Source organism: Rhinoderma darwinii, chromosome 4 (genome assembly GCF_050947455.1).
Source record: "Rhinoderma darwinii isolate aRhiDar2 chromosome 4, aRhiDar2.hap1, whole genome shotgun sequence".
In the NCBI taxonomy this organism is placed as follows: domain Eukaryota; kingdom Metazoa; phylum Chordata; class Amphibia; order Anura; family Rhinodermatidae; genus Rhinoderma; species Rhinoderma darwinii.
The window spans coordinates 135,224,001-135,241,504 of NC_134690.1; the positions used below are offsets into that span (position 1 = coordinate 135,224,001).

The following is a 17,504-nucleotide window of genomic DNA, read 5'->3' on the forward strand; positions in this document are numbered from 1 at the left end:
CATGCGACTTTTTGATCACTTTTTATTGTATATTTTGGGAGGGTTGGTAACCAAAAAATTGTGATTTGGGCACTGTTTTTCGTTTATTTTTTTCGCGGTGTTCACCGTGCGGGACAAATATAATATTACAGTTTTATAGTTGGGGTCGTTACGAACGCGGTGATACCAAATATGTGTACTTTTTTTAACGTGTTAATTATTTTCCTATGATAAAAGACTTATTATAGGAAAAAAAGCATTCTTTGTTTATGTCACTTCTAACTTTTATTTTTACACTTTTTAAAAACATTCTTATTATCTTTTTTTACTTGTCCCACTAGGGGACACTTAGACTTGCAGCTCTGATCGCTGCTAGAACACATTACACTACACTACACACGTAGTGTAATGTGTTCTAACTGTCATTGTGACGTAACGGTCACACTGACATTAAGCATCGGAGGACCGGCCGGAGGCTGTTCCTCCGAGGCTTCCGTACATGGCAACCCGGAGGTCATTGTCTGGCCTCTGGTTGCCATGATAAGGATCGCCAGCCCCCGCAAATGCATGTGGGGGGCTGCCGATCCGCTGTAAACCTCTTCGATGTGGTGATCGCAATCGACCACCGCATCGAAGGGGTTAATTGCCGATTTCAGAGGCGACAGGCCGCTGATCGGCAACGGGGAGAGCAGGGCAGACGCCCTGCACAGTTAACCGCCGCTGCGGTGTAGCGCCACGCGGCGGTTAACTGTTAAAGCGCGGACGTAACTGCACGCCCAGGTGCGCGAACTTACTGCTCACCTGGACGTGCATTTACGCCAAGGTGCGGGAAGGGGTTAAAGAGGCTCTGTCACCACATTATAAGTGGCCTATATTGTACATGATGTGTGCGGCGCTGTAATGTAGATTACAGCAGTGTTTTTTATTTAGAAAAACAATCATTTTTCACTGAGTTATGACCTATATTAGCTTTATGCTAATGAGTTTCTCAATGGACAACTGGGCGTGTTTTACTATATGGCCAAGTGGGCGTTGTGGAGAGAAGTGTATGACGCTGACCAATCAGTATCATACACTTCTCTCCATTCATTTATACATATAGCTATATCGCTATGTGCAGCCACATAAACACACTATAACGTTACTGCAGTGTCGTGACAATGAATATACATTTTCTCCAGCCAGGACGGGATGTGTATTCAGAATCCCGACCACTTCTCTGCACTTCTCTGTGAGTTACAGCATAGCAGGCCTAGTCTCGCGAGATTACGCTGTAAGCTGTCATTTACAACGAGATCTCACTGTGCTGTGCTGTAGTCTCACACAGAAACTACAGAAGTGGTCAGGATGTATATTCATTGTCAGGACACTGCAGTAATATTAGTGTGTGTGTATGAGGCTGCAGATAGCGATATAGCTATATCGCTATGTGCTGTATAAATGAATGGAGAGAAGTGTATGACGCTGATTGGTCACTGATTGGTCAGCATCATACACTCCTCTGTACAAGGCCCACTTGGTCATATAGTAAAGCACGCCCAGTTGTCCATTGAGAAACTCATTAGCATAAAGCTAATATAGGTCATAACTCTGTCAAAAATGATCGTTTTTCTAAATAAAAAACACTGTTGTAATCTACATTACAGCGCCGATCACATCATGTACAATATAGGCCACTTATAATGTGGTGACAGAGCCTCTTTAACACAAAGTATATTACACAGCATATTACAAAGCTAGAGCTTATTTTTTATATATTTATCTGCATAGAATCCCTGTATTTAATTTGTAATAATATTTTGGGTAAACATTACTTTTTTTTTAAAGAAACTTTTCCATACCTTAGCTTCTCTGCAATCTGTGCCTCTTTGTGTTTATTTTGCCTCTCCATCTCCAGTTCATTAGCATGTATCTGCTGCTGTCGAAGAATATGTTCTTTTAGCCTGTGATGCTGCAGGGACTCTTGTTGCTTGTGGAGACGTCTAGCTTGCTCTTCTTGTTGAGCTGCTAGCTTCTGCAGTTCCAATTGCTGTTCATATACAGATTTATACTTGAGTTGAGGCTTAGGTGTCTGATCTCCCTGCTAAGACAAACAGCAAGTAAATAAAGATACTAACAATGGGCGGCTGGAGTAGTATAGACTGGTGTCCTCAAACTCGTCACTCAGGAGAAACATGGGTCTTGGGACCCCTGCATGTGGCTCCCTTGCGGTTTCTAGTTGCAGATACTCCTGGGTCAGAACCATATAACTGACATTTGACACAGTCACTTGGCTCCTGGGACAGCATCATAGGAGAGGCATTGACAATACAGTCAGATCTGTAGAACGTAACTTTGCACCAGCATAATATCACTGCATTTTTTCAGTGACATTTTTAGTTGGGTTGGCATTTGTTTTTCCTAATAATTGGTTTGATTTAGGTCAATTCAATAGGGTGTTTAGCAATATTTCTGATGGACTACAGGGAAATTAAAGTATGTGTAGGGACATCGTTCTGAAATTCAAGAAGGCAATGTCGACATGAGTGCATTAGTATCTGTCATTTCATACTAAAAAAATGCTTCAAGCATTTCTAAAGATAATTGGGGATTATAAGTAAAATATTCATCATGTCGCGCACTACGTAGGATAGCACCCATTAGTCATCCGACGGGTGAAGAGTAAGCACTTATTCTCTAGAAGGAGAGTAACATAGAAAAACAAGCAAGTAAATATATGATTCACTTTTCAGCGGCCAACATCTACAATGTTTTTTAAAATTCTAAAAAATCATGTTATTGGAAACTTTTTATTAGTTAACAGTAAACTACATAATGTAAAACCAAAAAACAACAACCCTTAGGGCCCCTAATCAATGCACATGTTCAATGGGGCCAATAGAATGAGTTATCTCTCGTGTTGGATAGCACTCCACACATTAAGCCTATATAAGAGCGGAGTAAACATCGCACACCAAATAAACAAAAGATGTATAAAAAAATATACATTTTATTATTCAATCATTAAAGAGTATACGCACAAATACATCAAGGTAGAAAAAGAAGGGTATGTTCACATGCACAAGTAAAAACGGCTGAAAATTACAGAACTGTTTTCAAGGGAAAACAGCCTCTGATTTTCAGCCGTTTTTGAAGCGGAATAGTTTTTTTTTTTTGTTTAGACATTTTTTTTTGTTAAAACGGCTCAAGAAGTGACATGCTCCTTTTTACGCTGTCTTTTAGGCGCCACTTTTTAAAACAGCGGTGTAAGAAAACGTCCCGTCTGAACAAAACTCAGTTTTTCCCATTGATTACAATGGAAGCTGTTTATCTGTGTTTCACTAGCGTTTTTCAAGGCGCGTTTCTAGGCGTTTACCCCACGAAATACACCTGAAAACACTTTGTGTGAACGTAACCTTACTGACCAGACGCAGTATAGCCAAACAAGTTAAAACAACAAGGTAAAAGGCCCCATGCACACGACCGTAAAAATCGCCCGAAATTGCGGACCATAATTACGGATGCAATTACGGACCCATTCACTTCTATTGTCCATGGACACCTTCCCATTTACAGGAATATGTGCAGGCCGTAGAAAGATGCTGCAAAAGATAGGACATGTCCTATCTTTTGCTTTACACGGACTGTGCTCCCATATTTTATATGGGAGCACGACCCGCAAATGCGGGTGGCTGTCCGCAGACATCGGGCCGTGATTACGGGCATGGCCGTGTGCATGGGGCCTAATTGTTTGAACAGCCAATTGGCACCCTCCCCGGGAGGGTGCCAGTAGGCCATTCACACTGCATGCATCGGTAAACAATTGTTTATATGTAACTTTAACCTTAAATATTTAGGTTGATTTAGAACAAATATTGTATCTTTACAATTATTACCCTGATAGGAATCTGCATACTACTGTTATATTTTCATTTGTTCCAACCATTGCCTGCTGTCGTGTATAGCGGACACTGTTCCTTTGATACATATCTGTACCTTGTTATATTAACTTGTTTGGCTATGCTGGGTCTGGTCAGTAACTGTAGGACTCATTCTTTTTCTACGATTATTTATTTGTGTGTGTTCCTTTTAATAAATGAATAATACAATTTATATTTTTAATACATCTTTTGTTTATATGGTGTACAAGGTTTACTCCGCGTTTAATACTACATACTGTGTAAAACCAGGCAGGGGAACTAACAAAGGTATGCACGCTCTGACGTTTTTATCCCCAATTATTTAGTGTCATGGTCATTTTAAACACTCAGGCATCAAATTAATGTATGTCTACTCAACAATAAATCTCTTTACACTGAAAGTATATTTCTGTCATTGTGACTGTGAAAACCTGCACATTATCTAGTTACAGTGCAATTATTAAGAGGTTTATGCTTTTATTTCCCTGAAGTGGACATAACCCTGGTTCCGAGTATAGTGCTATTCCTCACCTCAGCATGTTCCTGTTCATGTAGTAAGTCGGTCTCCTCCTCCCCTTCATGTCCCACACGTCTCTGATCATCTTCTGACTGCCTGTGCTGGTCTTGTTCCTCCTGCAATTGATCTTGCTCCTCCACCAAGCGTTCTGGCTTCCCAACTTGCTCCATCTCTTCCTCCTCCAGCTCCTTTTTATGTTCCTCTTCTACCTCCACAGGATGCTCCGTGGCTGGACCAGCTTCCTGCGGAGGGCCAATGTCCTCAACTACCTTGTGAAGTTCAGTCTTTTCTGTGTCCTGACGTTCACCCTCTTCATTAGCAGCCTGGCTCGGTGGGACTGTGTCTTCATGTCCAGCCTCATGCTGAGCCTGAATGTTTATCTGCAGAGTCCAACACACTTTCATTAGCAGGAAATATGCACATATCTGTGAAATCCCATTCTAACTAGATTCAGATTTACATCTCAGTGTTTTTTTTACTCTTTCAGTGCAGCGCTGTATTTCTACACTCGCATCCTACAGTACAGACTATGAGCACACTGCATATTTCAAAGACAAAAGACTGATGTATTTTCTAGTATGCACTCCTCCAACCATGAGAAAATGAATTCACAGTACATACTAAATAACATGATTGTTGTACTCATTGTAAAATCTATTTCTTGTTGAATCAACTGGGGGACACAGCACCATGGTTATATGCTAGTGCTACTAGGAGGCGACACTAGGTAGGAAAGAGTCTTATCTCCTCCCAGGCAGGCTATACCCTTCCCACAGACACTGGCTAATTCAGTTTGTACAAAAGCAGTAGGAAAAAAACCCACGAACGTGTCCTTAATGTATTCAACAAGAAATAAATTTTATGGCGGGCACAAAAATCTAGTTTTGTTGCCAATCATTGGTGGACACAGCACTATGAAAAGGCCTAAAGCAGTCCCAGAGTAAGGGGGGGGGGGGTATAAAGTAAAAGCAAAGCTATACAAGTTATACAACCCGCCTAACACACAGTGATCCAGACTGGCATCAGCAGAGGCCAAAGAATGAATTTAGTGAACTTAGTGAAAGTGTGCACAGAAGCCCAAATAGAAGCCTTGTAAACCAGAGCAACTGAAGGTTGATGCCTGACAGTCCAGGGGGCACCAACAGCCCTTGTATTCTGCAAGACAGTTACCAGAAGAAAAGGAACTTAACCCTGAACAGATAGGTTTCCAAAATCATAGATTGAATCCAAGTGGCCATGGATGCTGTGAAAGCTGTGGCCCTTCAGGAATAACAAAACAAAAAGAAAAAAAATCCTGAAACCACTCCGTCACATCCAATTAGATTAGGACTACTCTTACTAAATCAAGGAAATGTAAAAGCCCGCTCCCTCAGATAAGAGGGGGAGGGACAAAAGGATATCTTCATTAATATGAAAGAGAGAGACACTACTTTCGGAAGGAATGATGAAACAGGTTGGAACACCCTCTGATCCTTATTTGAATGACCAAAAATGGTGACTTGCAGGACAAGCAGCAAGTTTCGAAACCTGCCTGAAGGACGTGACAGCCACTACCTTCCAGGAAAGGAGACACAACAAAATGTCTCTTAAAAGGTTTGAAAGGAGCCACCTGAAAAGCCCCGAGGACCAAATTTAGATCCCAAGGCTCGATGGGACGTCTGAAATGGGGGACCACATGAGCCACTCCTACAAAAGTCTTCACTTGAGATTGAAAAGCCAATGTTCGCTGAAAAAGAATGGACTGAGCAGAGACCTGACCTGTTTAAGAAAGATAAGCCAAATCCCTCTTCAAGGCCAGAAAGGACAGAATCCTAGGTGTGGAACATTTTAAAAGGATCAAGATTATTGCATTCACACCAGCAGAAAAAACAGAGTCATGAGTCGCCTGGACCTGATTTAAGACCCAAAAAGAAATGGCGATCATAAAAGGAAGGGCGACAATTGGAAATTTAGAGAACCCACCGCAAAACAAAGGAAACGCTGGTGAGTTCTTGAGATGGGAAAATGGAGGAATGAATCGCGAGTGCCTATGGAAGAGAGGAATTCTCCCTGTTCCAGCAATGCGACTACTGACTTTAAGGATTCCATGCAAAACCCCCGAATGCGTACTAAGCAGTTCAAGCAATCCTTTTTGGGGACTGAAACGAGGTTCAAATAGAGTCCCTGAAACCTGGGACAATACTCTTTTGCAGGAGAAGGTAAAGAATAACCTAGGAAAAAGAAAAAGCTTGATCCGTAGCACGAGGCAGAGTAGAGAGAAAGAACCGTACAGTAGGAGGCTTTAAAAACTATATCTTGTATCCAGCAGACACCACCTCCCGAACGCAGAGTCAATCACACCAAGCAAAATGTTACTTTTCCACCGGGAATATTTTTATTGCTGTTGACAGGCAGTCAAGAAAAATAATAGAATTAAAATAAAGCACATGCTGCCACTCCACACGCACTTCTCTAGATGGGGGTCTCTATTAATAGAATATGGCCCTGCTTGTTGTCGGGAGCTATCAAAATGTCATGTTATTTAAGGCCTTGTTCACATGGAATCTATTCAACGCATTTTTGTTGCGTTTTGAGTGGCGAAAATTGCGTCAAAAACAAATGCTTTAAGCTTCCCATTGACATCAATGGGAAACGCATTATAGTGCATACAACATGTTTTTTTTACACGCGCGTCAGGTCAATTCCTGTTGCGTAAAACGCACCAAAAACTTGCCTAATTCCCATAGTCAATAGGAGTCCTAATTACGCGCCCAAAAAAATGCGCCGAAAACACATAAAAAGATGCACAAAAAATGCGTCACGTCAAAAACCAAGTTGTTTTTCTTCGAGCGCCGTGTGGTCAAGGTCTGAATGTAATTCTAAAATGCATGCTAGGAAGCTTTTCTCATGATTAATATGACACACCGAGGTGACAAAATGATGCATTGCATAACCCCCCAACAGTGCACTGTGCCCGCTAAAATAAATAATAATATACACTGTCATTTTTTATTTTAGTTTTTCACTCCCCGCCTTCCAAGGTCCATGACATTTTTATTTTTCTGTCAATGGAGTGGTGTGAGGGCTTATTTTTTGCGGCATGAGTTGTAGTTTCTATTGCCACTATTTAAAGTACCAGATAATGTACAGGGAAACAGAAAAAAAAATATTTGTGGGATGGAATTGGAAAAAACTGTGATTACTCCATTGTTTTTTGGGTTCCGTTGTTACGGCTTTCAACATACGGTAAAAAGGACATCTTAACTTTATTCGGCGGCTAAATACGATTGCAGCGACACCAAATTTATATAGTTTTTGTAATGTTTTACTACTTTTACAGAGAAAAAAGTATTTGTTTATAAAAAAATGTTTTGTGTCACCACATTCTGAGAGCCATAATTTTTTGTATTCTTTTGTCGATTGAGTGGTGTGAGGGACGAGCTGTAGTTTTTATTGGTACAATGTTTTGGTACATTTAGGTTTTTGATCACTTATTACATTTTTTTTTAGCGGTAAGGTGACCAAAAGAAACAGCGATTCCGGTGTTTTCATTGTTTTTCTTAAGGCGTTCACCATTCGAGTTAAATAATGTTATATTGTAATAATTCATACTTTTACACACGGCAATACCAATTTTGTTTAACCTTTACATTACCTTAGAGGAAAAATGAGAAAAGTGAACACTTTAACTATATTTAACATTTTTTATTAGTTCCCCTAGGGGACTAGAACCAGCATTTGTTAGATCGATGGTTCAATACACTGCAATAATAATGTATCATAGTGCATTGTGCTTTTACAGGCTATATAGAAGAAAGGCAGACCTGGGGGGCCTTTATTAGGTCCTCGGGCTGCCATGACAACCATCGGCGCTCGCAATTTAGTCACGGGGGGGGGGCAATGAGCTGTCAGAGGAGGTCGATTACACAGGTCAATTATCGGAAACAAGCAATTTGTGAACGCTTGTTTGCCCGATGATTGGCCGGTGTAATAGGGTCGTTAGGGTCAGTTCACACAGAGTTTTTTTGACACGTTTTTTTGACGTGGAGACCGCGTTGGGAAGCGCGCCAAAAAATGGCCGAAAATGCCGCCCATTGATTTCAATGGGAGGCGGAGGCGTTTTTTACTTCGATCGGAAAAAACGTCTCGTGGGAAAAAGAAGGGACATGCCCCATCTTCAGGCATTCACATCTCACATGGGAGGCACAGAAAGCGTATTTCGCAGCACACAATGGCCCCGGTCGAAATACGCTGCAAAAACGGACGTGCAGGTAGAGCAAAATCTGCCTCAAAATTCCAGACTGAATTTTGAGGCAGATTTTCTGCCTGCAAAAACCTCTGTGTGAACCCTTACACTTTGAATAGATCTGCTTTAAAAACCTTGCAATATGCCCTTCAACAATAATGCTGATAGTTCAGAAAGGAGAGGAATTGGTTTGAATCTGTCAAATTTAGAACGTCAGACAGTTTAGAAGGAGGGTGGTTAGAATAAAGAAATAGCCTAACAACCTAAAGCCTATGTTCACACAGAGTTTTTTGACGCGGAAACCACGCCGCAAAACTCGTCAAAAACCGGCCGAAAATGCCTCCCATTGATTTCAATGGGAGGCGGAGGCGTCTTTTCCCGCGAGCGGTAAAACCGTCTCCCGGGAGAAAGAAGGGACATGCCCTATCTTTGGCCGTTTATGCCTCTGACCTCCCATTGACATCAATGGGAGGCAGAGAAAGCGTATTTCGCTGCGGTTTATGCCCGCGGCGCAAAAAAACGCCACGAAAAACGCCGTGCAGGGAGAGGAAAAGCTGCCACAAACTTCCAAACTGAATTTTGAGGCAGAATTTCCGTCTGCAAAAAACTCTGTGTGAACCCAGCCTAATTTTGATCTGGGTGCACTGCAGAATCTATCTTGGCTTGGTTACCATCTTATTCCAAATTACCTACCTCTCTATTTGATTATTTTATTGACCGCTATTATACAAATAAATAATACAATACACCATGCTGCCTCAAATAATTTATACACGTTGACCCCGGAAATAAATACAATACACTGCACCCCCTGAAATGAATAATATAAAACATGGCACCACCTACATCAACCACCACCATACACTGTGTCCCCTGAAATAAAAATAAAAAAACTGATACACTGTGCTCCCCCACCCAAGTAAAAGATACAGTTACTCACTTGTCCCAATTCTGCCATCCAGAGGTGGCGGTGTGATCTCTTCTGACAATTATGTAATCGCGTTGCATGTATAAGGATGCAGATACAATTGAATCCAGGGGGAACTTGCTCTGGATCCTGCTTCTACATTGGTCCCCAGAATGGCCTGTTATTTTAACAACTGTTCAGGAGAACCTGAGAGATCTGTCCGGATCCAATCCCTGACTACAAGTCCCAGCATAAACTAGTAATGGGTTAATACACAGTGGAGAAGAACAGCAGGACATACCTATCCTACTGCTGATGTGTTGTTCAGAATTTAGGATTCCTCAGCTTGGCAACACTGGAGATGATCTTTAGGGTGCACTGTGTGAGTGGCAATCTCTCCTCTCCAGGAATCACACGCTCCTCTTGTGTGCAGATACTTCAGCAAGCAGAGAGAGATCAGAGGGTTGGGGGAGGAGCTACAGCAGCCTGTCTGGGAGGGGAGGAGCTACAGTAGCCTGCCTGGGAGAAGGAAAAGAGGAGATTGCAGGGGCCGGGTGACTGACTGAGCGGCCCATTGGAGATAACGGCCCATCTGACATTTGCCAGAATTTCCAGATATGCAGTCTGGTACTGTGAGCAAGCCCTGTTTCCTGAAAGGAAAGAAGCCGTCACCCCCCTGTCAGACATCTGCAACAAGTGGGGATACACTTTCATGCTGAAGGGGTCTTGTTAAAGAGGTGCCTCAGGGGCCTGGGCCACGGCTGTCAAGCCGGTCTAGACTTGAAAGATGTTCATCTGGATGTTCATTGGTATGGTTCGTCCTGCTCTCTGGTCTGTGAGAGGAGACGCTGGAAAAGGAGCAAAAACGGTAAGACTGGAGAAAAGACTGGGTACAACGAGGGTGGTTCTGAGGTAAAAGAGCGCTCCAACTAAACTAAAAGCTTCCCCCTGGAAGGAGCTTGACGAGGAAAGAAACCTGTTCAAGGCACCTCGACACCTCTTATGGGACCTACTGTGAGAAGTACTGTAGACTGAGTAATGTCCAAAGGAGAAAAAGGAGGGCCCCTAAGCTTTGCCGCAATCTGAGTAGGCAAACACTCCGAAGACTGAACTACCTTTGGGTAAGTCTGAAAATATCCCCTAGGGTCTGAGCAAAAAGACATTGCTCACTTAGGGGGAGCCACATTCCTAGGGGGGAGCCATCTGGAGGTTTCTGGGTAGCAGGCACAATGGGGTAGGCTGACCGCGTGTAAACTTTATATCAAAACCGCCACAGGTTAAAAGGTAGCCTTGCCCACCGGTGTAAGAGGATAAAACATGACAGAAGGGGGAAAAGAAATAAACCCCTTTTAAAGTTGTACAAGAAACAAACAATACCGCCAAAAGGATGCCCTACTAGACCCCATGAGCTGTGCTGTGTACCCCTGTAGATCAAACCACATGTGCCCAATACTGTACAGCAGTGATCCTCAGATCGTTTGAAAATGGTGCCAGCTCAAGGAGATCACAGCCCCCCATGAACATGCGCCCTGCCCCGAAACCAGGAAAACCTCCCACCAATCAACCAATGATGTAGAGAAGGGAGGCAATAGGTCAAAACCTAACATGTGACAGGGAGGGGGCGGCCTAGACCTGGAAAAATTTGGGGCCTAATTTGGAAGCCAGGACCTTAGGGCCGATATCAAGAGCAGTGCAAAAAACGAAGCACAACTGCGCAAACGCGGCAACAACAAAAAACATGAACATGTGCTCCAAGATAAAAGGCAAGTAGAAAACAAAATTACCAATCCCTAGGGAAGGAGCCACCAGGGGAAGGGGAAAATAACCTACTCACCCTCCGGTGTCTTCAAGTGTACGCAGGGTCACCTCATCAGTAACCTCGCACATATAGTGTCGTTACTGAACCCCGTCTGCAGATGCAGAAAAAACTAGTTAGATAACCAGTGGAGAGGGAAATTCAATGCAGTGGACTGCCTGGTATATCAGCAACCCACAGGGGCTGACAAGGCTGTGAACAGGCGGAGAACCCCCTTGCAGCTAAGGAGAGAAAATAAATAAAACTAAAATAAAAAAATAGCGGCAGACCGGAGTTTCAGGTCATGTCTGCCTTCTACAACACTAGGCTAAATCTGATTAAGCCAGTATCTGTGGGTAGGGTATAGCCTGCCTGGGCGGAGACACGTTACTACCTAGTGTTGCCTCCAAGTTGCATCAGAATATACCCATAGTGTGTCCCCAATGGTTAACAAGAAATATGTATATTCATTGCTAAAAACAAACAAACATAAAAGTAAATAAAAAAAACAAAAGCTAACATACAGACAGTATGCAGAAAAGTAATTCATAGTAATAGAAAAATCCCTACATAATAGTGATAAAGCAAAAACAAATTAAAAATTAAATGGGAAGCTCCGGTAAACCCAAGTTTCCGATTTATAATTATTCATAGGAGACTGATTTAGACTTTCTAATTAACTATTTTGTGTTTGTGCCATTCAAGTCGATGCCCAAATACGTTTGGACTGCTACGTCGTAACACTGGACACCGCCAGTGGATGACATAGATCTCCATGCTCTTATGAAAAGCTGATTGTGTCACTAAGTTCACGCCACTGTTTTTAATTTCCATTGTTCTGTTCCATCATAGGAGCAGAACAATAAAAATGAAGGAGTGTCGGATCCGTCACATAATGACCTGAATGGGTTCTGTCATATTTCCAGCATTTTACCAGAAAAAAAAATTTGCTGCATGGAGTGTTCGTTTTTCCGCCATTTTTGGCGGAATCTGCAACGGAGGCTCCTAATGAAGCCTCCAAAGCAGATGTGAATGAAGCTTCACTCCCCTTCACTACAAGAGATAGTAGCGGGTTTTGATACTCCAGCACCAGCGCTGAAGCAAGGGGGCAAGCGTTGGAATGGAGATGTGGGCTTTATCAAGGCTAGATGCAACAGCTGGTTTTAGGGTGTGTTTGGGTGAATATTGGGAGAAAACTTGAACATCACATCGGTTATATACATAGTTGACATATTTGGAAAAACACGCATGTCCATCAAGTTCAGCCAGGGAGAGGATGTGCAACAACATACTGTAGAAAATGTAGGTTCTGCTTGACTTTGTAGCATTTTATTATGTTTTAAATCTTGTATAAGGTTCACTCACCAGTGGTAATTTTTTGCTATCTGCAACCTGTTGACCTGTGATATGTCCGTGCTGGAATGAAACGGATGGTCCTATTCTGGGACCTGTGAGTGGAGTGTTTTTTCCTGGTCGTTGAAGACTTGATGCTTTATTTAAAGCATTTTTAAGTTGCAAAAAGTCTTGTACTTGTTTCTAAAGGAGAAAAACAAAACAAGAAAAGAAAAAGAATGAGGATAAAAGAAGCAGATTTTTAATGCCTGCACACTGTGCACATGCCGTAGCAAAGTTAATCAGTGCTCCAATGCTTTTTTGCACTTCCAAGTCAAGATGACCCCATACATCAATTTAGGCATCAGTGCGAAGAGGAATGTGCTAATTAGTTCAATTAAAACCATTCGCTTAAACATGGAAATTATAAACCAATGAATGATACATCAGATCCAAAGATAAGCATTTTACTTTCAGGCAAGTTACCAAAAGGAGCGACTGTCAAAGGGATTGCTTGGTTTAGGATTTATAGCAAATAAATTAAAGCCATGTAATCCTGACGCCTGATCCAAGGAAGGTTAAATCTTCTTCAAATCTTGGCAGACTGCAAATTGACATATAGTCAGGAGGCGACAACAGTTATTTTTCAGCATTCAAGACATGGCTGAGCAGTGGGTCATGAAAAAAATAATGGCATATTTCTCCAAAGCAAGTATTCTAAAATAGAGAGGCAACATAAATCCAAAGCAGGGCGCCATAATCCCTTTAACAATTTCTTCCACTTGGTATGAAAAAAGTGCTAAGTAGAAGAAAGACACAGTCAAGTTATTAGTTCACATAAGTATTCAGAAACTTTTTAAAGGGAGTCTGTCACCAGAATGTACGAGTTAGGGCTTATTCAGACGAACGTGATATACGACCGTGCAACGCGCGTGATTTTCACGCGTCTCGCACGGACCTATATTAGTCTATGGAGCCATGCCGACAGTCCGTGATTTTTGCGCAGCGTGAGTACGCTGCGTAAAACTCACGACATGTCCATTCTTTGTGCGTATTTCGCGCATCACGCACCCATTGAAGTCAATGGGTGCGTGAAAATCACGCGCACCACACGGAAGCATTTCCATGGGACGCGCGTGATTCGCGCAACAGCAGTGAAAAGTATGAATGAAAACAGAAAAGCACCACGTGCTTTTCTGTTTACAAACATACAGAGTGGCATAATGATGGTGGCAGCGCGAAAATCAAGCAGCCGCGCACCATATGATCATGACACACGGAGCTGTTAAGTGCCTTTTGCGCACGCAAAACGCAGCGTTTTTTTGTGTGTGCAGAACGCACACGCTCGTGTAAATCCGGCCTTAAACTAGTACCAGTGAATTGCAGAGGAGACTAACCTGATTCTAGCATTTATTTTCATTTTCTGCCTCCTTTGTAGAGAAAAAAGTTTTATTAAGTTTATGCTAATGAGCATTTAGGTGCAATTACGGTGTTACCGTTGCACCCAAATGCTCTTACTTTGCGTTATCTGTAACGCGCGCGCGCGTCCCTTCTCTTCACTCAGCGCTTGCGCAGTACGATCTTTCTGCTCGACGTTCTAATCGGCAGTACTGTGCATGCGCAGTGTCCCATCTCTTTATTCGGCGCATGCGCAGTACTGCCGATTAGAACGTCGAGCAGAAAGATCGTTCTGCGCAAGCGCCATACTAAGTATACCAAAGCATTATATAAGCGATCAGCAGATAGTATTGGTGAAGTCCCCTAGTGGGACAAAAAAAAATAAAAAATTCAAACAGTTAAAGTTTATGAAAAAAAAAACAACGCAAAAAAAATGGCAAAATCCCATTTTTTCTCCCATTCACACCATAAAAAATAAAATAAACGTTAATCAACAAGTCCCATGTACCCCAAAATACTACCAATGAAAACTACGTCTTGTCCCACAAAAAACAAGCCCACATATGGCTACATCGACGGAAAAATAAAAAATTTACGGCTCTTGGAATGCGGAGACGAAAAAACAAGTAGTTTAAAAAAAAAAAAAAGTTTTTTTATTTTGCAAACGTAGGAAAAAATAAGACCTTTATATATTTATGTATCCCTGTAATCGTGCGGACCCATAGAATAAAGGTAACATGTTATTTATGCCGTATAGTGAATGGCGTAAATTTATAACGTGAAAAACAATGCTGGAATAGCTGTTTATTTTCAATTCTTTCCTAAAATATAGTTAATAAAAGCTAATCAATATATTCTATGCATCCAAAAATGGTGCAATTGAAAAATACAACTCGTCCCGCAAAAAAAACAAGCCTTCATATGGCTATGTCGACGAAGTAAAAAAAAAAAGTTACGACTCTTAGAATGCAACAGTGATCAAAAACTAAAAATAATCCTTGGTCATTAACGCACAAAATGGTCTAGTCATTAAGGGGTTAAAGAGGCTCTGTCACCATATTATGATGTCCTATCTTCTACATAATATGATCGGCGCTGTAATGTAGATTACAGCAGTGTTTTTTATTTTTAAAAAACAATCATTTTTGACATTCTAATGACCTATATTAGCTTTATGCTAATGAGTTTCTCAATGGACAACTGGGCGTGTTTTACTATATGACCAAGTGGGCGTTGTGGTGAGACGTGTATGATGCTGACCAATCAGTGACCAATCAGCATCATACACTTCTCCCCATTCATTTACACTGCAGATAGCGATATAGCTATATTGCTATGTGCAGTCACATAAACAAACACACTATAATGCTACTCGTGTCATGACAATGAATATACATTACCTCCAGCCAGGACGTCATGTGTATTCAGAATGCTGACCACTTCTGTAGCGTCTGTGTGAGACTACAGCACAGCACAGCAAGATCTCGTTGTGAATGACAGTTTACAGCATAATCTCGCGAGACTACGCCTGCTATACTGTAAATCACAGAGACGCTACAGAAGTGGTCAGGAGAATGAATACACATCACGTCTGGAGGTAATGTATATTCATTGTCATGACACATGAGTAGCGTTATAGTGTGTTTATGTGGCTGCACATAGCGATATAGCTATATATGATGCTGATTGGTCAGCGTCATACACTTCTCTCCACACCGCCCACTTGGTCATATAATAAAACACTCCCATTTCTCCATTGAGAAACTCATTAGCATAAAGCTAATATAGGTCATAACTCCATAAAAAATGATCGTTTTTCTAAATAAAAAACACTGCTGTAATCTACATTACAGCGCCGATCACATCATGTACAATATAGGCCACTTATAATGTGGTGACAGAGCCTCTTTAAAGATGATCCTACTATAAACGTCCTGACTGACAAAACAGCTACAACAAATTGTTTCAACACAATATAGACAATGAATGCTATTAAAACTCTGTAACCCACCATGCCGTACAAATACGTCATAGTGGGAGGGGAGAAGTATGACACCTTGCTATAACGGTGGTTTAACCACTTAAATGGTGCAGTAAATAACTACCGTGGCATCTGAGTCGATATACAGGGAAGGGCCTTCTGACATCCCATTGCCCTCCCCCTGCCATAACGTAAACGCGGGGTGGCGATGGGCTGTCGTGGCAGCTGAGGGCCTAGTAGTGGCCCCCAGGTCTGCCATGTCGGTCTCCCTTTTAAGCTCTGCCAGGGCTGAATAGGAGACCGTTAAAAGCCCAATACACTGCAATACATAAGTAGTATGCAGGGTATTGTACCAGCGATCAAACCATCGCATGTTTAAGTCCTCTAGTGGGACTAAAAAAAAAAAATGGAAAAAAAAATTGAATACTACGTCAAATAAATCATTTAAACAATAAACAGAATAAACATTACTGTCATCACTGCATCCATAACGATCTGAACTGTTAAGATAGAACATTATTTATCTCGAAAGGTGAACAGTCAGAATATATTTTAAAAAAACGCCAGAACTGCTGTTTTTGCTCTCCTTGGCTCCTCAATTTTTTTTTTTTAATTATCAAAAAATCGTACCCCAAAATGGTAGCAATAAAAAGGACAGCTCATCCCACCAAAAACAAGCTCCATCCATAAAAAAAAAAAAAAGAAAATTTCTCAGAATCTCAGAATATGGAAACACAAAACAAATATTTTTTAAACAAAATGTTTTTATTTTGTAAAAGTAGTAAAATCTAAAAAAAGTATATAAATTTGTCGCTGTAATCGTAATTGCGGTTTTCTTTTCTATTCCACGACACAAATTTTTTTTTAAAAGTTCAGTACATTATATGGTAGGTTAAATGATACCATTAAAGAATAAAACTCATCCCATACAAAACAAGCCCTTATACAACTTTGTCGGCACAAAAATTTAAATGTTATAGATCTCGGAATGCTGGGAGGGAAAAACGTCCTGGTCCTTTTTGGGGTCAACAACTTTCCTTCCCGTCCCACATAAATGAATGGGCTAATAGAAAGGTCCCTGTGCCAGAAGCCAGTCAACTTATGTGCTCCTGCACGCAGTGCCATCAGCAGGATCGGGCTGTCACACTAAACAGCCCGGTCCTATACTGTAACAGGGAACAGCAATAATCAGTTGAGCCCTGAATGCAGCACTCATATTGAGCACTGTATTCCTGAATGATTTGGGTGGTTGCTAGGAAACCTGTGCTGTTATTAATGACATCACATAGGGTTCCCCTGCAGAAAGGGCTGGGAGGCATGCAGAGAAGATACCATCTCTGTCCTCTCTGCATGTCTCTGTATATAGTGATCTAATAAGATGTTACCATTAGATCACTGTCATCAGTGATGGGTATGTAGGAGTAGCAGAGAACACAGAGATAATGTGTTCCCTGCTAACCTAATGCCCCAT

The 17,504-nt window shown here is 41.6% G+C and overlaps 1 protein-coding gene across 5 annotated transcripts in view; it reads right to left on the minus strand.

Moving 5' to 3' along the window:
- GOLIM4 (golgi integral membrane protein 4) overlaps positions 1-17,504 on the minus strand; it is a 148,793-nt gene that overhangs the window by 30,105 nt on the left and 101,184 nt on the right. For 3 of the 5 annotated variants that reach the window (XM_075864037.1, XM_075864038.1, XM_075864035.1), the window contains 3 exons: positions 12,688-12,858; positions 4,410-4,775; positions 1,821-2,062 (listed from right to left, as the gene is read on the minus strand). In XM_075864037.1, the coding sequence (XP_075720152.1) occupies positions 1,821-2,062; positions 4,410-4,775; positions 12,688-12,858 (779 nt within the window). The remainder of the gene's footprint in view (positions 1-1,820; positions 2,063-4,409; positions 4,776-12,687; positions 12,859-17,504) is intronic. The other 2 variants (XM_075864039.1, XM_075864036.1) reach the window with 1 other exon arrangement.